This window comes from Danio rerio, chromosome 8, assembly GCF_049306965.1.
Source record: "Danio rerio strain Tuebingen ecotype United States chromosome 8, GRCz12tu, whole genome shotgun sequence".
Taxonomy (NCBI): domain Eukaryota; kingdom Metazoa; phylum Chordata; class Actinopteri; order Cypriniformes; family Danionidae; genus Danio; species Danio rerio.
Genome location: NC_133183.1, coordinates 1,068,069 through 1,092,202, shown reverse-complemented (window position 1 = coordinate 1,092,202; position 24,134 = coordinate 1,068,069). Strand labels below are relative to the sequence as shown.

Below are 24,134 nucleotides of genomic sequence, written 5' to 3'. Positions count from 1 at the left end.
ACAGGAAGTACAGAATTGTATTTAATTACTGCATTTATGCATTCGTTCTGAATATATACGACTTATGCAACAACAAAAAAAGTTTTTCATACTCATTTCATAGAATTTTTTTCTACTTTTCAAAATAAAAACAAGATGATTTTACTTCCCTCAAACACACAAACCAATATTTTTACTTGATCCCAGTGTTTTTTTTAGATATTTGAACTAGAAATGAAACAAAGCAATGTAATTTTGCATTGTGATTTATTCAATTTCTGTTCCTAAATACTGTTTGACTCCCTAAAAAAAAGTCAAATAAAGCTGTTCAACTTTCTTGTAAAGCTGTATTTATTGCAATATTTATATCATAAAAAAATATTGCAATATCAGATTTTTCCAATAAAGTGCAGCCCTGAATAGAAGTCTATGGGGCGAAAAACAAAAAGTGCATTGTGACTGTGCTTTCACTCAAACCAATTTTGTGTAATCAATCAGCAGTAATTAACTGCAGGTTTTAAAATCCACACAAAAAATAGGGTGCCCAAACTTTTGCACAGCCTACACTTCAATTTATTTTTACACATCTCAATACTACTACACTGCAGGCTTCTGTCTGAAAAACATGACATTATCTAGCTTTCTCAAGAAACCGGATGGAATTTTGCTGTGATCTTCTCTTATAAAGAGAGCACATTACTATACAGCCATAAGGGTGCTCAAACTTTTGCATAACACTAATCATTGACTAGATATTTTTCCAGATACTAGTATTCAGCTTAAATGACATTTAAAGGCTTAATTAGGCAAGTCATTGTATAACAGTGGTTCTGTAGACAATCCAACACTAATATTGCTGAAGGGTCTAATAATATTGACCTTAAAATGGGTTTAAAGCAATTAAGAACTGCTTTTATTCTAGCCGAAATAAAACAAATAGGACTTTCTCCAGAAGAACAAATATTAGAGGATATACTGTGAACAACTCCTGAATCTGTTAGACATCATTTGGGAAACATTTGACAAAGTATTGCCTTAGTAGTAATACAGTCATAAATGCAGACTTACAGCGAGGAACAGCATACAGTACATGGAGAATGATGAGTGACCAGAGTAAAAGGAAAGCCTGTCAGTAAAACATTTCACATCATCATTATTAGCAAAATAACACCCAATATTCACTTGTAGAGTGTAGAGCGAGACACTCACCGGCCTTCGTTAGTGAGCGTGGGGTCTCCTGTACAGGTGAAGTTCTCGATATATCCTGCTTTACAGTCGATGAGGCTCCAGTGCGGTTTACACACCGTCAGAAAGTGTGGCCGAAGCCGGCCAATGGTGTATTTGGCGATGTCTGTCAGCGACTGACTCACCGCCGCTCCAAACACAAATGACCCAACTGCTTTATACACACACGCGACATATTCATAACTGAAGGACGCTCGGGATCGCAGATATATGGAAAAACACTCGCCAAAGACGATCTGTGGAGCAGAGAAATATTGATCAATTTTTTTTTGGTCTATTTCTGTAAATAATTTGGTACAAATATGTGAGTGTAGTAACTATAAACCTAATACACTTTCAATTAAAAAATAACGTTTTACATTTTAAAGGAGAGCTATTATGCAAAAATCACTTTAATATAGGGTGTAAACCCAGTTGTGTGTCAGCAGTGTGTGAATATCTCCAGCAGCCTCTAATGCTCAACATGTATTTATTGTATTTGTTATAATCAGACTTGATAAATGAAACACTGTGATTGACATTCTCCCTTTGTACGTGTCATCAGAGGGGGAAAGCCCCGCCCACTAGTTCCCATCTCTCCATCTCATTAGCATAAACAGCAGCCCTGAGTGAGAAGCAGCCGTCTGTGCATTAGCCATTAGAGTTTAGGAGCTGCTAAAGATAATGGGCTTTATTTTAACTAAGGGCAAAGTGTAAAGCACATTGTGCCCAAGCATTAAGGCTGTGTCTGAATTCACTTTTGCTATTTTAAATACGGATAAATCCACTCTGTGCCCCAGCGCATGGTCTAACAGGGCTGTGCTGATTCTCTTCATGAGTTCTAGGTGTGTTTTGAGCTTAATTTACATTAAACCAATCAGAGTCTCGTCTCTCATTCCCTTTAAGAGTCAGTCCATGGTGCATTTGCTATTTACATGTCAATTCTGTAAGTTTAAAAACTGAACACTTCACTAGCGAGAAAACAGTTAAACAGAGCATCTGCAGCACGAGGATAAAGAATGAGCCTCCTCCATTCAGCCTCTTTACTTTCTCTTTACTTTACTTTTACTCTTTACTTTACTCCTTTACTTTGGTGGAGTGAGGAAACGGTGGAAACAACAGGTTTAAACAACAGGATGCATAACATGAAAATTAGGGTTGCGCTGGTCTAAAATTAACATCAAATCGTGCCAAACATATCTTGCGCCTTATTGCACCGGGTGTATGATAGGGCCCTATGTCAGCATAGACAGCATAGGATTATAAATGTGCTCATATTTTGCTCAATATATTTATAAGGTTAAAAATAAAATACAAAATAGTCAAATGAGATTCCAAATTAGGCCAGGAGCCTGGGGTACGTTCTTCGTACGTGGATTACTCAGTTAGCTGGATTTGGATATTGACGATTTGACATGATCCAGGATCATTTCGTTCTTCAAAGCTGATCTGAGAGTTGTTGTCATAGCAACAGTTCTGCTAGCTCAAACCTGATCGGGAGCAGGTTCAATTCATATAAACAGGATTAGATCGGGTCAGTTCAAGCAAAGATAATAGAGAAAGTACCGAATTATGATGTTTTCTTAAAGTAGTAGTTATATACACTTGGGAAAATAGTAAAAAGAAATTTACTATAAATATAAAGTTATAGTTATTAATAAAATAAATAAAGTTATATTAACAAAACTTATGCAATCTGCACCCTGGAAATGAAAGTACAAAGAGAAAATGTATTGATATGAACTTTTTAGATCGCTTTAGTACAATTTGTGTATGATAATAGAAATGCAGAATATGTGACTTAAAAAAAATAATAATAATAATACATTAATGCAGTCGTGAACATGTTTTGACAGTAAATATGCCAGTGATTATGCTTCACAAAAGTTGCAGACACCTTTACCAATATCAAAATGCTTTTGTAAACATCCAGTTATTCCATACAGCGATTAAAAAAACGGCTACTGTAATAAAGAAAATCTTTTCTAAATGTAGAACTAAATACATTGATTTGCATTGAAATACATGATGAATACTCGTGAAAGTGGAAAGCCTGCAGCTCACAACAAATGTGGAAAGTTAATGCGTGTCATATTTAACAAACCGTTTACTGCTAATTTGATGTAATTTTGCTCACATGGATAATTGAATATTAATCAGATGATGTCATTACGCTGCTGTGCCGTCAGCCAATCGTTGCATTGCTGATCATGATTTCGAGGATCGATAGATCTGTCCTTCAAAACACACGCAGCGATCTCAGATCAGTTCATCCAGACATTTTAATCTGATTCACAAACTTTTTTGAAGAACCAAATTAGCGAGAGATCAGTTATCAAGATTAAAAGATCCAGGATCGGCAAAATCATCTTAGATCATTTAAGCGAGGTACGAAGAACAGACCCCTGGTTTCAAGCAGAATTCGTTATTGAGATGTGTAAGTTGTTCTGTAGATAAACAGCAGCTTCAAGAAGTCCACATGAGTCTGCAAGTGTAAATTGAGCAGATCATCCTCTGTGTATTATGTTTTAGGAGGGGGCAGAGTTTATAGGTGGAGGTGGTTAAACAAGTCATGTAAATGCGAACCTGTCCAGTCACTGACCACACAAATGTATCAACAAAAGAGTTTCTTCGGCTTGAATGGATCCACAAAGACACAGTCGTCGAGACCCTGCCCGTAGCATTTGCATCACTTTGGGATCTGCCAGTGCTCAGAAAGGCTATAGGTTTAATGTCTCTGACACCCTGGGCTGCTAGAGTTTTCTCTGAAATTTTATCATTCCAAAAACCAAAGAATATGACTTTTGAGTTATATTTATTTATATTAATTTATTTATCACTGTTAATTTAAAACTAGATTACATACATTGATATTTTAACAAGATTAAGTCCTTTTCTTTTCCTAAATATTCAAGCTTATTCATTATATAAAGCCCTTTTATACCTTTTCTGGAATAACCACCTTTTATTTTAAAACTATATTGTTAAATATATCCTTACCGTGAAATAAACTTTCTCATTTTGTGAAATTACATTTTGGAGAGACCACTCAGTCCTATTAACAAGCATGAATCCAGATGTTAATAATGCATTGGTAAATGTTGCACAATGATTAATAAATGCTGCACAACTATCGTTCATAATTAGTTAACGTTAGTAATACATTAACTAATGTATTAATGGTCTAATGACCAGGTCTCACTGGAAGAAGAGACAGTACTGTCTCAATGTGCTCTCCTGGCTTAATAAAGGAAATAAATAAATAACTAATGAAACCTTATTGTAAGGTTTTACACTGGTTTACAATACAAATCCAATGAGAGTCACTTGTTTGGTTAAAAAAGCAGGTCTTTCATATAGTATATCTATTAAAAGACAGAAAAGCTTTACAAACTGTATTTTGCACATAAATCATGAAAACATTTGCACATTATTATTTAGATGAATATGAAAGCTGAACGAATAAATAAATATTTGCACACATCTACATGAGTATATTAACAGATTTAATGATGGGCTGAAGACTTTTGCGGCAAATAAAGCTCCTAAAACAAAGAAAGCAGATTGTGGCTTACTAGCAGGAGTGCCAGTGGTATCATTATTCCCATCAGTAACTGGTAGGATATGGTATCTTCTTTGAAAGGGTATCTGATGCTGTCATCGCTGCAGAAAAAGCCTCTTTTGAAAGGTCTGTGCTGAATATTTAGCACCGCAAATGGAAGTCCGGCTAGAAGAGAAGCAGAAATAAAGATGTCATCAGGGTAGGTGTTCACAAAACATCTGAAGGCCAAAAGTAGCTCAGATTTAGGAGACCTACTTTAAAAATAGTGGTTGGGTCAGTGCTACATTTAGGACTTTAGTGATTGGGAGCTAAAAGTAGACTGCTAAAAATATTAACAGTACTAAAGAGACTCATAAATCACTAAAGCAAACCACTAAATATCCTAAAATATCAGTTTTCAGTAATCTGCTTTGGAAAGAAAACCTATTCTTAAAATGTCAGACCACAATGAGCTTTTAATAAGTTATCAGCCTCATCTCAAAGGTATTCAACGGTGGGTCTCACGTCCGCCATGTTTGTAGTTTCTTTAGACTTTTTACCCAAGTTTGTAGTTCTAAACAAATGCACCACCAATGTACAGTGTATTGTGAGTAATATTAGCAGTTAATGTACGGATATTTCTACAATTCACATCTTTACTTGAAACTGTTAACCAACCGGGAACTTTTTTCAACATACTAGAGTTTGGGACACACTAACTCTATTTCCCAATACTATTTAGTAATAGTCTCTGTGAAGAAACACAAACGGACGGATATTAAAACATCCAGCTGATGTGTGTTTGTTAGTCAGTATTGTACAGTTATATGAGAATGAAGAACGGCCTTTCAGTGCACATTCTGCTGAGGAGACTCAATCCTGCTTAATAATCAGTTCACTTCACACTGTTCAACAGCTGAGGAGGACAAAGAAGACTGTATTGTGTGTCTGTCAGACTCCGCGTATTATTCTGACATTCCTATACATTCATTTCATTAGCAATCACGGTTTCCTCATTGAATTACCTGCTCACAAACACACTACTCGTGATCTACTAGAAAGAGTGCACACAATGCAGCTAGAGCGGGGCTGCACGATGGCGCAGTGGGTAGCACATTCACCTCACAGCAATGTCGCTGGTTTAAGTCTCGGCTGGGTGAGTTGGTGTTTCTGTGTGGAGTTTGAATGTTCTCCCCGTGTTGGCGTGGGTTTCCTCCGGGTGCTGGAGTTTCCCCCACAAGTCCAAAAGCATGTAGGGGAATTGGGTTGGCTAAATTGTCTGCAGTGTATGTTTGTGATTGAGTGTGTATGGATGTTTCCCAGTGATGGGTATCCAGCTGCGTAAAACATATGCTGGATAAGTTGGCAGTTCATTCCGCTGTGGCGACTCCATATTAATAAAGGGATTAAGCTGAAAATAAAATGACTGAATGAATGAAAGACAGCTAGAGTGTCTGTAATTGCATGTATGTTACAAAAATAGTGCAAAAAAGAGCTTGTTTTCCAGCTCAAATATCTGAATATTATTATATTTAAAAATAATACAAACACTGGAGAAGTAAAAAAAAGTTTTGATTTTAAAAATGTATAAAATATTGCATTTAAATATAATGGAAAAGTTTGTCTTTTAGTAATACTTTCAGGCCAAAGAAACCCTTTTGTTGATAAACTTGTGTGGTCAGTGGCTTGGCAAGTTTATTCACCTACCAACCTCCTTCATTTGCATGCTTTTCTTAGCTATCTCAACCTAGCCACTCCTCCCCTCCGCCTAAAAACATATTATGGAAAGGATGTCTTTGACTCATTTTTAGACTTGATTTCAGACTTGTGATAATAACTTGTAAGACCTGTAAGAAACTCCTGTAGGCTCTTGCAGACTCGTGAGCTTGAAGACACTGTATGACTGCAGACTAACGAACATGTCTTAATAAATCAATTCTGCTTGTTGGAGTCTGCTGGACTGATGGGTGACTCATTGATGGGTAATATATTGGTATAAGTATTCTTTTAAAAGTGTGTGCATGAATATGAGTATACATATGTATCATTTGTTCATTCATTTTCCTTTAGCTTAGTCCCTGATTTATCAGAGGTCACCACAGGCTGCTTATCCAGCATATGTTTTACACAGTAGATGCCCTTCCAGCTGCAACCCAGTACTGGGAAACACCCATACACCCTCATTCATACATACTCTCATATACTACGGCCAATTTAGTTATAAATAGTTATAGCGCATGTATTTGCACTGTGGGGGAAACCGTAGCACCTGAAGGAAACCCACGCCAACACGGGGAGAACATGCAAACTTCACAAAGAAACAACAACTGACCCAGCCGGGACTCGAACCAGCGACCTTCTTGTTGTGAGGCGATGGTGCTAACCACTGTGCCGCCACATACACATGTTTACAAGGTTAATACATTTTACTTCTTTAATATCTGGCATTTAAGGTATGATCTCCAGTAGAATCTCCAGTATGATCAATACAACAATTCTACACTGCCATTTTCTTAAATCAAGACGCATTGACTGGAGGATAACTCAAGGAAATAACCCTTGTTAAAGCAAAATAATTACTGCTGGGTGCATTTGTAGTTAACACAAGACAAATACACAGATTTAAAAAAAACTTTAATAGTTTACAGTAAATACTATAGTGTTTTCAACTATACTAAAGTAAAGTGTGTGATAGTATCTACAAATGTTTGTTAATGAATGCTCCAGCATACTGTAATACTAACTCTCATGATAAACTGTAATAAATACTGTAGTATACTTTTAGTTTTTACAGCAGTAAACTGGTATATTGTAGTCTGATACACCCTAAAGCTATAAAAAACTACAGTATTGGTTCATTTGTTTATAGTACTATAGTTGTTGTGTTACCATGGCAACTATTGAATGAATCACCCAAGCAGAAGTACTATAGTATATACCAAGGGTTCTCAAACTCGGTCCTGGAGGTCCAGTGTTCTGCAGATTTTAGCTTAACTTGCCTTAACACACCTGCAAGGATGTTTCTAGAAAGCCTAGTAAGAGCTTGATTAGCTAGCCCAGGACACCGGACCTCCAGGACCAAGATTGAGAACTAGTATATACTATAAATGACTATAATATTTGCTTACAATGACATGTGAATATCTGTCAATAGGGAAAAATATTAAGACCAAAAAGCTATTCAACATTTGAGATCAAAGAAAGAAGAGTAGCGTTATATTCTGCGTTGTCTGACTCTACTGATTATTGACATTCCTATACATTTCTTTCATAAGCAATCACAGTTTCCTTATTGTAGAATTACCTGCTCATAAACACACAACTCGTATAAGACCAAGAAACTAAATAGTGACTATGAATGTAATGTGCTGTGAATGGATGTAAGCAAACAGCTCTGAGTGTGTGAAGGACACTGTTCCTACAGTGCGGATGTAATGCAAACACTGCTTATGTCAACATTTACAGTTCAAACACTTACTGTACTTTCATCTGGCCGCACATTCTATTCTTAGAATCAAACTGAAACATTTTAGCGCGAATAAACCCGTCAGTCTGTGTGAAGTTGCAACATTGTATCGAGTCAGTGGCGGAAGCAGAATCTACAGTTGGAGAATAAGAATAAGAATAGCGCGGGTCATCAGCTAATAATAAGCCGCGTTTGTGTGTTTTGAGTGAGTGTGTGTTTCGGGTCTTACCGAGCAACACACAGCTGACGTCCACACAAACCCTCCAGAGTCCTCGAGCCTCGAACATTCTGAGTTCCGCAACCGGGCTTCTGCTCATCAAACTGCTGAACATTTATCAACGACAGCGAAACTTAAACACACACACACTCATATACACACACACACACACACACACACACTACTTCAGTTAAGCTGGAGATAATCTGAGCATCAACAGCGGTTGTCACCCGATGGGTTTCCGTCGTTGTAGTTTGTTAATAAGCTTGAATCTTCGAGTTTTCTCCCGTGTCTGACGCGTGTGTCGCCGTTATTAACCTCCGGTTACTTCATATCGCATGATGGTGAGGTCAATCCCTCTGCCTGTCAATCACCGCAGGCTCCGCCCACCGTTTCCTCTTTCAGCACTCGCTGGTGCTGTTGCGTTCTCATCATTACAGAATAAAAGAGTCAGTTTTCCTCACAAAAATGATGTAAATACAAAATATAAACTGCAAAATCAGAGGGGAGAAATGTCAGAGATGCTAAAGACTGTATCCTGTTTAAATTTGACAATTTGACAGTCAAAAATAGAAGTAAAATGACTGCTGCAAGAAAGATTATTATCATGCAAATCAGAGAACAGCCCTAAAATAGGGATTTATACTAAGATTTCGGGGAAGGGGGAGGAGGAAGCTATAAAGGCACAATTCTGTGTTAGCTTGCAATTAAAACAAATGTTATTCTTTGTGATAAACCTCTTAATGTGCAATATCTTATTTTTAAAGGTTACAAATATGAAAAGTGAAAAATAAAGTATTTTTATAAGCATTTTATTGTATTTAAAAAACTCAGACATTCAGTCATGCTTTTTAAGTGAACATCAAAAGAGTTTTTATTCAGTTGTTTTTATTATGGCGTCATGATGGTGCCTTAGGTAGTTAAATCGCTTCACAGCAGGAAGGTTGCTGGTTTGAGCCTCGGCTGGGTCAGTTGGCGTTTCTGTGTGGAGTTTGGATGTTCTCCCCATGTTGGCGTGGGTTTCCTCCGGGTGCTCTGGTTTAAAAAAGGGATTAAGCTGAAAATAAAATGACTGAATGAATCCAGTCAAAACACATGCACTATAGCGGAATTGGTCAACTAAATTGGCCGTAGTGTATGAGTGTGTGTGTGTGTGTGTGTGTGTGTGTGTGTGTGTGTGTGTGTGTGTGTGTGTGTGTGTGTGTGTGTGTGTGTGAATGAGTATGTATGGGTGCTTTCCAGTGTTCGGTTGCGGCTGGAAAGGCATGCTCTGTGTAAAACATATGCTGGAATAGTTAGCGGTTCATTTCGCTGTGGTGACCCCTGATTACTAAAGGGATTAGCCAAAAAGGAAATGAATGGATGAATGAATTATGGAACCATTACTGCTTAAATGTTCTGTGAACATTCTGAAACACACAGACAAGTAAAAACAGACAAAAATCCAATGCTTCTTTCTTTAAGTCTGGAAACAGCAATAACAGTAATAACACAACATCGTAACTTTTATTTCAGGTTTATACTGCAAATGCAATCGGAACCACCGGTTTGGTAAACAAGCTAGCTTATAACTGGTTTCAACTGGCTTTTATCTGTGTTTAACTGTTTGTACTTGGGTTATAACAGCTTACAACTATCATACAACTGCTAATTACTGCTTTTTAACTGCTTGAGCAATTATAAGCCTATTACAAGCAGTTATAACTCCGATCAAAAGTTATATATTATTGTAATGCTTTATTATATTCAGTCGTGTGCACATTTATAGGCAGTTGGTTGCCAGTTATAGGCAGTTGTAAGCCATTTATAGGTGGTTGTGTGACTGTTATAGGCAGTCTTATGCTCAAAATATTCAGTCATGTGTCCATTATAGGCAGTCGGTTGCCAGTTATAGGTAGTTGTAAGCCAGTTATAGGCAGTTGTGTGACTGTTATAGGCAGTCGTATGCTTATTATATTCAGTCATGTGCCCGTTATAACTGTGTACAGCTGATTTTAATTGATTACAACTGGTGTATAGCTGTTACAACATCCTTTACACTGCCTAAAAATTCATTATAAGCCTATAAGCAGTTATAAGATGGTGAGAGCGGCTGATCAGGTCTGCATGTGTTGTCGTCTGCTCAGATGTTCTTGAATCTGCTTCTGGAAGACTCTCAGTCCCAGTTGAGCATGAGACGCTTCATTCAGAGCTTTATTCTGCACACACTGCTGAAACGCCTCAGTGGAGGAACACACAGTCTGATGCCACATGAGGAACAGGCCTCGAGACGGAGCCCGGACCACCATCATACCACTGTGCAGTAACTTCCTGTAGAGATGCAGGTCTGCTGTGTCACTTCCTCTCGCTGAAAACGCACCAAATCCACCTTTCAGAAGAGTCAACAATGAAGATTAGATGATCTGAGAGATTTAACCACACCAGTGCTCACCAACCTGTTTAGACCCAAGATCTACACAATTAAATCATGACAGAAACATAAAGCTGCGGTTTTCATTTGCATTTCCAGCTCATGGCCTTTTTAAAAGCACTAGTTTAATCTACTTTACATTTTGTAATCGATGCAACCAACAAAACTTGACAACTAGGTGACATTTGGAGGGGGGAAATTGAATATAAAGTATTCAATAGCATGAAGCATGAAATATGAAGTGCCTCTATATACATATATATATATATATATACATATACAAACCTTTTTACCAATCTTTTATATATATATAAATATAAAATTATATAATATTGACTGTAAAGCGAGTTTAAAACTATTAAAAACTGCTTTTATTCTAGCCAAAATAAAACAAATAAGACTTTCTCCAGAAGAACAAATATTAGAGGAAATACTGTGAACAATTCCTGAATCTGTTCAACATCATTTGGGAAATAATCAAAAAATAATACATTCTGACTTCAACTCTACATGTCAATTTTTGCAGCAGTTGCAAAAAATAAATACAGAGAGATGCATTACTTAAGATACTTTTTAAATCATTTTTTTTAACATATTCTTCTGTCATTTTGGGGATCTAGTAGTCCATTGCGATCAACGGGTTGGTAACCACTGATCTAAATTAGAGTCTCAGAGTCTCCAATACCTGCGTTCATGAAATCTGATCTGTACAGACACGCAGTGCTGAAATCATCATCCTTCCAAAATCCATAGTCCTTCCTGACCACCTGCAGATCAACAGAAAGGATGTATTTGATATATAAAGACTGATATTTACAGCCGGTCACCTCGTGTGTTTTCTGATCCAATAGCTCTGTGATTTCTGAAAGCATTTTCCATTTGCTTTTAACCACATGACTGCATCTCTGCTAAACAGATATGATTCTAATCTTTAAATCAAGCACTATATGCAAAATCTAACTAGGTTATGTCAACTAAAGCACCAGATACGCTGCATTGTATGTTACATTATTATTTACAAAAACATAAGCTATATGGGATGTTTGGCATTCAAATAATTTCATATGCAAGTTTGTAAATTATTACAAGCACACAAGGCTGATACGGGATTATAATTATCACAGGCTAAATGAAACCTCTATTTTTGTCATACAGACACGTGCAAGACCTCATTCAAAACTGTAAAGGGTTTACATTAATGTGTGTATAACCAGCCTGATCTCATGAGAAAACGTAAGTATTTTACGTTTTGGCAGTTTGGTGGCTAATTCGTACAAATTCATACGAGTTCAGTCGTAAGAAAATGTACGATTTTAAAAAGGAGGCGTGGCACCTAACCCCACCCCTAAACCCAACCGTCATTGGGGGATACGCAAATCGTACTAAAATGTGCGAATTAGATCGTACGAGTTTGTACGAATTAGCCACTAAATGAAAAAGTTACGAATTGCCGTGAGATTGTGTTGGTATAACACACTCTCCTAAAAACAAAACAATATGTATTTTGTAAATGAATGGATTGCTATATTTTTCTATTATTATTCCTCTTTTCACAGAGATCATCTACACCCTGCTGAAAAATCCAGCTTAAACCAGCCTAGGCTGGTTGGCTGGTTGGCTGGTTTTAGCTGGTCAACCAGGCTGGTTTTAGAGGGGTTTTGGCCATTTCCAGGCTGGTTTCCAGCCATTTCCAGCCTGGTCTTAGCTGGTCAGGCTGGAAAATGACCAGCTAAATCCAGCTAAAACCAGCTTGACCAGCCTGGTTTAAGCTGGACATAGCTGGTTTTGGCTGGGCTCCCAGCCTGGCTAGGCTGGTCAAGCTGGTTTTAGCTGGTCATCCCCCAGCCTGACCAGCTAAGACCAGGCTGGAAATGGCTGGAAACCAGCCTGGAAATGGCCAAAACCCCTCTAAAACCAGCCTGGTCGACCAGCTAAAACCAGCCAACCAGCCTAGGCTGGTTTAAGCTGGATTTTTCAGCAGGGTAGTGCTGCATTTCTGTGGTTAATGCTGCCGTCTGATATTAATTTAACAGTTTAATTTCATCATTTCACTGTCAAAAATAATGCAAAACAAACATTTCAAACTGTCGTCTGTGGCCTTCAGCTGCTTATGCATTTGTGCTTGTATCACTGACGGTTATATAACCCAATCTACATGCATTTTACTTTTGTTTTCTGGGAGGAGTCAAATTTACATTCGTGATTTCAACAAGCAGATGCATTTAGACCTGTTCAGCTTCACATCAGTCTGCGTGCTGTGATGTTAGTTTTCTATTAGATGATCTGACAGATGTGTGTGCGTGTGTGTGCTTGTGTGTGTGTGTGTGTTTGCATCATTAACTCTCCTGTCATGTTCCCATCACACCCCTTACTTTAGTGTTCCCGGTCAATATTGACCGCTCTGTTTTTACTGCTGTTAAATTAGCACGAAAAACATTTTTCACCACCAAATGTTTAATCAACATTCTTTAACTCTGAACATTGTCTTAAAGTAGTGTTTAACATGCATTTATAAAATTAGACATAAAATAACTGCAGTGAAAACACAAATAGGCACTGAAAATGCATTACAAAATGAACAATAGATGATGGAAATCAAAATACTTTGCTTTATTACCAATAATCAGCTTGCTAAAATAACTATCACCACGTCTGACCAAAGAGATTGAAATTTAAACCCATTTGAATGATTTTGCAACTAGCAAAGCACCAACAAACTGTATCCTTTCCTGTGTATTAATTGCTCAAACTTTCATTTAGTCCTTCAATTGCACTATAATAGTGTACTAATGTATTGAATCGTGAATGAGTGTATAGACGGTGATTAAGGACACAGCACTAGCACTAGTTTTACTCTGGCCATTTTTGAGTGACATGCTAATGGTCTAATCTAATAAAAACATTTATGCTAAGCTAATTCAATTCAATTCAGCTGTATTTGTATAGCGCTTGTAGATTGTGTTAAAGCAGCTTCACATAAATAGTCATAGTTACTGGATCAGTGTAGTTCAGTTTTTAGTGTTTAAGTTCAGTTCAGTTTAGCTCAGTTCAGTGTGGTTTAAAATCATTACTGAGAGTCCAAACACTGAAGAGCAAATTCATCGATGCGTAGTTCTACCAATCCTGAACCATGCGAGGCAGTGGCGACAGCGGAGAGGGAAAAAAAACTTCACCTGATAGGAGAGTGAAGAAAAAAACCTTGAGAGAACCAGACTCATTTGGGCACGACCATTTTAATTTCTCCGCTGGCCTAAAGTCTTGTGCAGAGCATCAGTCACCGTGGTGGAGGCTAGAAGGTGGCCTCAGCGAAGACTCGTCTGTCCCTGGAGCTCAGCTAAAAGTGCTGCTAGACCCAGAGATTGGTATGAATTTGTGCAGTCTGAGGAGTGAATATAGTCTGGAAACTCATTTATTCCTATGGTGGTCACTTTTGACCGGAAACACCACAGGTGTAACAAAGTTGATAAAAGCCCTCAAAATTCAATGAAAGAGGTCATCATCACTTCTATATGTTTAAGTGCATATTGTGGAGGATATAATAAGATCTCAAGGCAATCAGAAATAACACACAATATTTATGAGTGTTTTCAGTTGTAAATCGGTCAGATTTGACCCGAACACAGCAGGAAGGTTAATGTTGGTCTGCAGATATAAATGTGTGAGAGAGGGTGTTTGCGTCATTAGTGTTGGTCTGCAGTTCTCCATGTTCGCAGCCTTCAATTGTTGCAGATGTGTAATGTTGTTGTGCTGATCACTCTAAAGCACAGGTGTCAAACTCAGTTCCAAAAGGGCAGCAGCTCTGCACAGTTTAGTTCCAACCCTAATAAAACACACCTGATCAAACTAATTGAGTCCTTCAGGCTTGTTTGAAACCTACAGGTAAGTGTGTTGGAGCAGAGTTGGAACTAAACTGTGCAGGGCTTCGGCCCTCCAGGAATTGAGTTTGACACCTCTGCTCTAAAAAAATAACTCAAGAGCTCTGTTACCACTACATAGTTTAATACACTGTTGTAACTTAAAAATTCTAAAATGCTGATTAGATTAAAACTTTTAAGTAGCCAGAATAACTTTATTAAGTTTTCGAAACAGGTAAATATTGATAATTATATCCATTTAAAATTGCGGCTAATTTAAAGGTAAATTTATCTGTCAGTTACTTTAAAACAATATTTAACTTGTAGCAACCCAATGAAATTCACACTAATGGATTTGTATTTTTGAGTTTTGTTATTTTTTGTACTGATAATATGGGACAGTGCATGTTTTTGTTTTGTAAAAAAAGGAAACCTGTGGTTTAATACAAATAAAAAATTACCAGTAAACAAAAATGTTGTTGTTCAATGTTTTTCTTACAAGCATGAACAGTAAATTCGAAAACAAACAAAAAACTTTAATTTTTATTTTATTTTAATTTAAAAACTTATTTTGAGTACTTGATTTAAAAATCTGAGTTTTTTGCTATGTGAAAATGCCTTAAGGAGGAAAATATTTGGCTAACATAATAAAGTTTGTTGTCTGAACCTCATTTTGTTAGATGCTGTCGTAACTTGAATATATTAATGCAAGCTGTTGCATTAATTTTGTTTTGTTTTGTCAAAACAATAATTTTAGAGTGCAGTAAAAGGCCTCAGCCCTCTGTCAGTCCGTCATCACAGTGCTTCAGTGTTCTTCTCCTATTATTATTCCCTCCAGAGCTGTCTTGATCATCAGTCTGCGCTCTCGTCTCACGTCTCCAGAAGCCTCCTCGTTCATTGCGTTTGGTCTTGGTCTTCTTTATGCGCAGCTCAATTATTAGGGGAGAACAAACAGCACAGTGGAGAATCCCAACAGTGCCGCACACTACACTCCTCTCAGCGATATCAGTGCATGAAACTGATGATTTACTACTCTTGTTTGGAAGCTCGGCTTTATTCTCAAATGTTTAATGCGATATTACATCTAATTTACATCTTTGGATGGAAGCATGGCTGCTGACAGTGACTTTAAGAGCTCTTACCATCTGCTGTTGAGCAGGAGGAACGTGCTGGCCGTAGAGGAGTTCTGGATTATACAGACTGAACATCACTGGATAGAAAACCTTCTGACCTGCGACAGCGCACAAACACACCAATAAGAGTTCAGTGCATGACCTCCAACAGTCTGAGATCACATGAAACACACTGACTTTAACCCATATAACCCTTGTGTATTTTTCAAGTTTGGTTCTGTTGGTGCTGTTTTTGCCCCATTGACTTCCATTATAATCACATGTATTGATAGCAAAGCCATGGCGGCATATCATGCATTCTTGTTAGGAAGAGGAACAATTTGTCATCTTTACTACAGATAACCCACGCCAACACGGGGAGAACATGCAAACTCCACACAGAAACGCCAACTGACCTTCATTGTGTTCATATTATAACAAATATTCAAAGCTTTGAAGCCATGCAAATTGGTTCAATTTCTCTTCTAAAATCTCTCTACCTGGTTGCGCGTTGATGCGGCAGGAGTTGAGGAATTCTGCAGTGAAGTGAACATTTACATCACAGAAGAACAGGAGCACGTTGTCGTGTTTCCAGGCTCGAGCTCCAACATCCAACGCTCGACTTCTGGAGAAATCTTCATTCAGATGGATCAGAGTCATGTTCCTGTACTTCATCCTCCTGCAGAACACACACACGCATACACACACTCACACTCATCTTGTATTCAGTAGAACAATTTACAGGAAGACTTTATTCTGATGGTCCCTATTGCACATTTTGTAGACTAAAAGTTACTACATGCCAATTACTTCTCATTTGAGTGTTATTAGTCTGTCTGCGGCGAGGCAGTGGCGCAGTAGGTAGTGCTGTTTCCTTACAGCAAGTGGGTCGCTGGTTCGAACCTCGGCTCAGTTGGCGTTTCTGTGTGGAGTTTGCATGTTCTCCCTGCCTTCGCGTGGGTTTCCTCCGGGTGCTCCGGTTTCCCCCACAATCCAAAGACATGCGGTACAGGTGAATTGGGTAGGCTAAATTGTCCGTAGTGTATGAATGTGTGTGTGTGGATGTTTCCCAGAGATGGGTTGCGGCTGGAAGGGCATCCGCTGCGTAAAAACTTGCTGGATAAGTTGGCGGTTCATTCCGCCGTGGTGACCCTGGATTAATGAAGGGACTAAGCCGACAAGAAAATGAATGAATGAATAGTCTGTCTGCTTAATAGTCTGTCTGCTAAACAGACATCCCAGGTAGCAAAAAAAGTCTAGCCCAGATTTGGCCTAAAGCTGGCACAGTAGGCGTTCGTCCGGCACTGGCATACAGCATGTGGGGCAAACATGGCCCAGCTTTGGCAGAGGTAGCACCGTTTTTAAAGCGGCACACAAGACTTAGGCCAAATATCAAATGTAGTATTTGACCCAGATGTTGAAAATGTATATGCGGGCCATGTAAGTTTGGACTAACTTGACCCACTTTTAAAAAACATTTAAATTATTTTTGAGTAAAGAAAAAATTCACGAAAAATAGCACGGCCATAAAGCGCAAAGCTTCATGGGTTTATCAAATTCTTTGCAGTCGTGACATACCAACATATCTGGCCCAGTTCGGGCCCAGTTATGGGTTATTAACTTGGCTGAAGCCTCCTTTCCACTGCACACTACAAACAACAAGCGACAGACCGGGAGTCATTCATATCAATGGAGAGCAGTCCGAGAGCTGCACACAGTTCCGATCATCTCCGTATGCGGAAAATTCGGATCTGAATTGAGCTGCGGATCTGTTGAAATATAAAATAAAATAGACCGTATGTGACCAGCCGACCGGATGTGATGTATTTTAGTGTTGTACAAGCAGGTCCGTGCGCAAGAGATGAGAAATAGGAGTTTATTTGGTTATTTTTTTTTGTATTATAAAAAGTCTATATTAAAAAAAACAACATTTCTGTTCTTAAATGTAAGTAATAAAGTAATAAAATATATATATTTTAATGTTGTCTCCACATTCCCTCCAATATTTGTAGCGGTCTATGAGTTTCTAGTATTCATTCATTCATTAAACCATGTAAACGCACAGAGAATAAAGGCTCTTGCTTTTGCCCTCCTTTATTTCGGACACAGAATCAGCTTCTCTCCCATGGTGCACGACAACACTGAAAATACTATGCGACTGCCACAAGGGGGCGTATTCCAAATGTCATGTGCAGTGGAAAGGCAGCTTTAGACTTGAGCTGCGTCCCAAATCGCATACTTATGCACTATTCTACGCCATTTTGTAGTATAAATAGTGTAAGTAGTGTGTTCACACTGAAAATTCTAGAAATAATAAGAGCACTTTAATTACCCAGATGATGCACTCATTCAGCTGCTAAAATGAAGTGTGTAATAGTGGACACTTCATGCACTCAACGACCGCAGGTTTGCTTACGTAGCGGAAGGGGCGGAGCTATCGGACGCACATGTTGAATAACTTTATTTATTTTGGATGGTGAAAGCAAAATTCTCCTACGAGAGTGATTATAGCGCCTCCCGATGGTGAATGCGGCAATACTCACGGCAGGTATTATTTGATAATTCGGTCGTTTATTTCACTGATTTGGCAACTGTCAAACGTCATCAGGGAAACGGTTTGAATTTCCGCTTAGTAAAAAAACGTTAGTGTGCCATTTGGGACGACACTACATACATATACTATCCTGTTGAGTGTGTAACTGCATAAGTACATAGTGCATGAGTGCATAGTGTATAGTGTGCAATTTGGGACGCAGCTATGGTCCAGATATGGTCCATGTTTGGCCCTTGTATGGAAGCCAAACTTGGTCCAATCATGTACCGTAATTCACTGCATGAGGGCCAAGCAAAAGCTGATTGTGTGGGCCAGATCTGGGCCAGAGAAATTTTGCTATGGGGGATTTAACTGACTATAAGAAACTTTTGCAAGTCAACTTACACTAACCCTAACCCTTACCTAACAGTCTACTGATAATCTAATGAGGATTAGTTGGCATGTAGATGTAATGTAGCCTAAACTCAACAAACAGACCATCAAAATAAGTGACACACAATTCACATCTTACAGGAGATCATCCTACCTCGATATTACGTCCAAAATTCCCTTCACTTCTTCCATCTTTTCAGACCCAAAGAACACCACGGTGAGATGCGTCAGTCCATCCTGACCAATGCAGACCTCGCTGACACACACATAAATCAAGCATGTTTGTGAACTCCTTGCAGAATCACTGAGTAATTTTAACAAAATGAGAGACTAAATTGCATGTTATTTTAATTTAGTAATGTCCTGAGTAAGATATTTTACATAAACTGTTCAGATGACAAAAAACCTGGCTGAAATGATTAAAATAACCTGATGCAAACGTTTGTGAACCCTTAGTTTTTAATACTGTGTGTGTTTACCTGATGTACCACCATTGTAAGGCTTTTTTTTTAATGATGATGATTAAGAAAAGGGGGTGAACACTTTCAACGTTTGAAGATCCGGGTAAAATGTACTTTTAATTTGTCTCCAAGGACAAAATAAGCAAAGATCTGCTGTTATTTCTGATGGATAGCAAAACATTTAAAATCAAGTAAAGCAACGTTCTTCTCAGAAGATTTCTTCACCTCTCGAATCTTTGGCTCAGTGTTTAGCTTTGTGGCGTCACAGCAAGAAGGTTGCTGGTTCAAGTCCTGGCTGGGTCTGTTGGTGTTTCTGTGTGGAGTTTGCATGTTCTCCCCGTGTTGGCATTGGTTTTTTCCGGGTGCTTCAGCTTCCCCCACAGTCCAAATAGATGCGCTATAGGGGAATTGATTAACTAAATTGGCCGTAGTGTATGAGTGTGTGTGTGTCTATGGGTGTTTCCCAGAACTGGTTGCAGCTGGAAGCGCATCTGCTGCATAAAAAATATGCTGGAATAGTTGGTGGTTCATTCCACTGTGGCGACCCCTGATAAATAAGGAAATAAGCTGAAGGAAAACGAATTAATGAATGTTTACAAACTGTTCACAAGAATTAAAACCATAACTGAGATTATTAAAATAACCCTGTGCAAAAGTTTGTGAACCCTTAGTGTTCAATACTGTGTGTGTTTTCCTCATGATCTACTGTTGTGGTGTTTGTTTTTCTTTATTATGATTAAGAGCAGGGGGTGAAAACTTTTGGAATTTAAAGGGCATCATTGACGATCAAGATTAATTCATCTTCCTGGACAAGAGATGCAACAATCTGCTGTTATTTCTGAAGTATAATAATGCATGTAGTAAATATGCATGTAATAAATAATGCAATAAGTAAAAAAAAAAAATTATGTTCAGAAGTTTTCACCCCCCTCGGCTCTTAATGCAAGATGTTTGATGAACCATCAAAAAAAAAAAAAACAGGTCATCATAAACACGGGATGCACAAACTTTTGCACTGGGTTATTTAATAATTTCCGTTAGGCTTTTGTCTCGTGAACTATATTTAAAGATCTTTTATGTAAAGATATCTTACGCGGGACATCTTCACTAAATCCTCAAGGGCTTTGTAAACTTTTCAAGCAGTGCTGTATTTCATGCATGGGTAAAATGAGCTTTACCTGAATTGTTGCATGAATCGTCTGAACGTGTCCACCGTGTTGGTCAACGGTACGATTATATTGATGAGTAACTGTGAGGCGTCCAGCAGATCCTCTCTGACTTTGACCAGCGGTGCGAACGGACGGAAGAAAACCAGTCTCCTGAAGTCTGGAACATTGTCTTCTCTGAACGCAAGATCATATATAGTTCCTGTGTCCCTCTCTGTGCGAAAGATTCCTGCCAATGTAGAGAATGAGGCATTTATTGATTGATATTTAGACTGCATTTGGCAAATCCTCAATACGGTTGATATTCACATAGCTCGAAACACGAATTAACCTGTTAATTTCAACCTGTAATTTGGTGGAAATGTCTAATTTTGGTTTATAATTGTGTATGCAAATTTTCCACACGTAGATGGGTTTTGGAAAGGCTGAACACAGTTTTAAACAAAATGAAGTCGCCTGCATTTGTTTTCATTCAATTAACCAAAATTGACATGGATTATTGCAGGGTTAGTTGTTGTTAAAATTGGTATCTCTATTGATGGAAGTGTTGTTGTTGTTGTTGTTGTTGTTGTAAATATTGGTATCGACCAAAGTTTGTTTTAGTTAAAATTGGTATCTGTATTGATGAAAGTGTTTTGTTTAAATTAGTTTTTTTTTTTGTATTGGTATTGGCCAAAGTTTGGGTTTTGCTGCTGTTGTTATTGTTGTTGTTAATATTGGTATCAACCAAAATTTGTTTTTGTTAAAATTGGTATCTGTTAGTTCTATTAATTTTAATGTGAGAAAGTGCTGATAGTCATCAGGAGGATCAGTTTTTCTCCCTGCACCAAAGTGTTTTGGAAAGTAATTCCTCCATTTCTGCAAGTCTCCAGTCTCTGAAGTTTTTTTTTTTTAATCAATATTTGTATTAGCTGAAGGTTTTTTTTTTTTGTTAAAATTGGTGTTGGCATTGGATAAGGTTTGTTTAAATCAGTATCTTTATTGGTCAGTTTTTTGTTAATTGATATCGATACTGGTATTGGCTGAAGGTTTTTTGTTAAAATCGATATTGGTATGGGATAAAGTTTGTTCAGTATTGGTCAAGGTTTTTTGTTCAAATTAATATCTGTGTTGGCATCAGCTGAAGGTTTTTTTGTTAAAATTGGTGTTGTTATCAGATAAAGTTAAAATCGGTCTATTTATTGGTCAAAGTTTTTTGTTAAAATTGATATCGATACTGATATCGGCATCTGTATTGGTATCGGCTGAAGGTTTTGTTAAACTATATTGGTCAAAGGTTTTTTGTTAAAATTGGTATCTGCATTGGTATCAGTCAGGTTTTTTTTTTTTGGTAAAATCGATATTAGTACCGGATAAAGTTTGTAAAAATTCAGTATCTGTATTGGTCATGTTTTTTTTTTGTTCAAATTGATATCTGTTTCGGCATCAGCTGAAAGTTTTTTGTTAAAATTGGTGTTGGTATCGGATAAAGTTTGTTAAAGTCAGTATTTTTATTGGTCAGTTTTTTGTTAAAAGTGATATCGAAACTGATATCGGCTGAAGGTTTTGTTAAACTCTATATCAGTCAAAAGTTTTTTGCTAAAATCTGTAGCAGTATTGTTATTGGTCAGGTTTTTGTTAAACTGCATTGGTCAAAGTTTTTTTTTTTTTTATTAGTATCGGTAATGGCTAAAGTTTATTTATTTTTTTGTTAAAGTCTGTATCTGTATTGGTATCAATCAAAGGTTTTTTGTTAAAATCAATATTGGTATCGGATAGTTTGTTAATTCAGTATTGGTCATGTTTTTTTTGTTTATATCGATATCTGTGTTGGCTTCAGCTGAAGGTTTTTGTTAAAATTGGTGTTCGTATCAGATAAAGTCTGTATTTTTATTGGTAAGTTTTTTTTAAAGAGTGGTATCGACACTGATATCAGCTGAGGGTTTTTTGTTTAAATCAGAATCTGTATCGGTATCGGCTGAAGGTTTTGTTAAACTATATCGGTCAAAGGTTTTTGCTAAACTCTGTGTTGGTCAACGATTTGTTTTTAAATTGGTATTGGTATAGATATTGGCTGCAGTTTTCTTTTTTTTTGTTAACGTCTTTATCTGTATTGGTGTCAGTCAAAGGTTTTTTGTTAAAATCGATTTTGGTATCGGATAGTTTGTTAAAATTCAGTATTGGTCAAGGTTTTCTGTTCATATCAATATCTGTGTTGGCATCAGCTGAAGGTTTTTTGTTAAAATTGGTGTTGGTGTTGAATAAAGTTTGTTAAAGTCTTTCTTTATTGGTCAGTGTTTTGTTAAAATTGGCATTGAGACTGATATCAGCTAAGGGTTTTTTTTTGTTTAAATCGAAATCTGTATTGGTATCGGCTGAAGGTTTTGTTAAACTCTATATCGGTCAAAGCTTTTTTGTTAAAATCAGTAACAGTATTGTTGTCGGTTAGTTTTTTTTTTTTTTATTAAAATTGGTATCAGTACCAGATTAAGTTTCTTTTTTTTTTGTAAATCTGTATGGGAAAATGTTTTGCATTTACATTACATTGATATTGGTCAATGTTTTTTTGTTTTTTTTATCATTAACATTGGTATTGGTACCAGCTGAAGGTTAAAGTTGGTGTCATATATGGTATTGGTCAACGTTTTTTGTCTAAATCAGTCTCTGCCAAAAATGTCCTATAGGTACATAAGTAAATATCGCATTGCATCAGTATGTTATTTTTGAAAGCGCTTCAGAAATCAGTATCTCTGTGTGTCTCTGACCTTCAGAGAAGTGTTTGGGAGAGTAAATCCTCCTGGTCTGTGAGTCTCCAGGCTCCGGCTGGTTCAGCAGGTGTAGCGCCGCCTCTAGAGCCTCGTTCAGCTCATTCCTGCGGTCAGGTCTGAGCTCTGCCTCCTCTGGTCGTCTGCTGAGGCCGGTCTCCAGCTGACAGACGCTGCGGAGACTGAAGCTCTGGAAGGGCAGAACCATAAACTCGTCCTCCAGCCGGTCTGCAGATCTGCTCTCGGCCCGGAGGATCTGCTGATGGAGGAAATCCTGCAGCTCCTGCTGATCCTCTGGAAGAGCAAACGCAGACCGGCGGAGCTCGCCCCGCAGCTCTGAGATCAGGACAGAAGAGTTGATGGTTAATAGAGTTGATGGATGACAGAGTTGATGGCTGAGTGACAAGACGGTTTAGGATAGGAATAGAGATGCAGAATAAGATAGTACTGTTTTTAGCTACTAATACACCCTGCACAGTTAATATCTGAATGATAGGCAGGTAATAAGCCAGTAGGTAGTAAATGATATGAATTGTGACCTAAACTAAAGTGTTACTGAACTCATATTAAAATGCAGCTCTATAATAACCTTGTATGAGTCTGCTGAGGTTGGTGGAGAGCTGCAGAAAGTGCTGGTCCTGGAGCTCCAGCATATCCTGCTCCAGATCTCCATCTTTTGGGATGCCAGATTGCATGTGAATCCTGCAGGACTGACGATACAGCAGAAGAACACAGAGAAAGAGCAGAGCCCAAAACACACAGCGGAGGGAGCATCTCATGATGGAAACACACCAATGATCACACACTCCTCACGACTGATGTGCTTTAACGGCTTCGACAGACTTTTATTGATCATACAGTCTCTTCATCCCCAAAAAAGGTACTAAAACAATGTGCTACAGGTTATTCAATTTTTAAAAAATAGCTCTTGAGGAAGCTGAAAAGTTCAGCATTATGAAAATTCCTTGTTGGTTCTTCAAAGAATAGTTTGTTTATTTGTTTATTTATTTATTTATTAGATTTAATTTATTTAT

General features: G+C 37.7%; 2 protein-coding genes and 1 long non-coding RNA gene across 3 annotated transcripts in view; 1 reads left to right on the top strand and 2 right to left on the bottom strand.

The window, feature by feature from the left end:
* The window catches only part of plpp1b (phospholipid phosphatase 1b), a 17,767-nt gene extending 9,002 nt beyond the window's left edge, over positions 1-8,765 (bottom strand). Inside the window, exons 1-4 of the mRNA XM_001334553.10 lie at positions 8,440-8,765; positions 4,779-4,930; positions 1,189-1,460; positions 1,048-1,105 (exon numbers count right to left, since the gene is read on the bottom strand). Of these exons, the coding sequence (XP_001334589.3) occupies positions 1,048-1,105; positions 1,189-1,460; positions 4,779-4,930; positions 8,440-8,542 (585 nt within the window). The 5' untranslated portion in view covers positions 8,543-8,765. The remainder of the gene's footprint in view (positions 1-1,047; positions 1,106-1,188; positions 1,461-4,778; positions 4,931-8,439) is intronic.
* Positions 1-11,237, top strand: part of LOC141375561 (uncharacterized) — a 21,126-nt gene extending 9,889 nt beyond the window's left edge. The window contains exon 2 of the long non-coding RNA XR_012384014.1: positions 10,554-11,237. This is a non-coding gene — a long non-coding RNA (uncharacterized lncRNA). The remainder of the gene's footprint in view (positions 1-10,553) is intronic.
* csgalnact1b (chondroitin sulfate N-acetylgalactosaminyltransferase 1b) lies at positions 9,915-24,134 on the bottom strand. The gene is made up of 8 exons (XM_005166676.6): positions 23,690-24,134; positions 23,101-23,436; positions 20,369-20,585; positions 18,884-18,985; positions 16,304-16,482; positions 15,834-15,922; positions 11,523-11,604; positions 9,915-10,795 (listed from the first exon to the last, which is right to left on the bottom strand). The coding sequence occupies exons 1-8, from the start codon at positions 23,877-23,879 to the stop codon at positions 10,524-10,526; spliced, it is 1,467 nt and encodes a 488-aa protein (XP_005166733.2). The 5' UTR covers positions 23,880-24,134; the 3' UTR covers positions 9,915-10,523.

Coding starts and splice junctions, on each gene's coding strand:
- csgalnact1b (XM_005166676.6), bottom strand. CDS start 23,879: ATGAGATGCTCCCTCCGCTGTGTGTTTTGGGCTCTGCTCTTTCTCTGT. Junction 20,586..23,100: donor TCCCAAACACTTCTCTGAAG/GTCAGAGACACA, acceptor CTACATTGGCAG/GAATCTTTCGCACAGAGAGG. Junction 11,605..15,833: donor CTCCTGCTCAACAGCAGATG/GTAAGAGCTCTT, acceptor GTTGATCTGCAG/GTGGTCAGGAAGGACTATGG.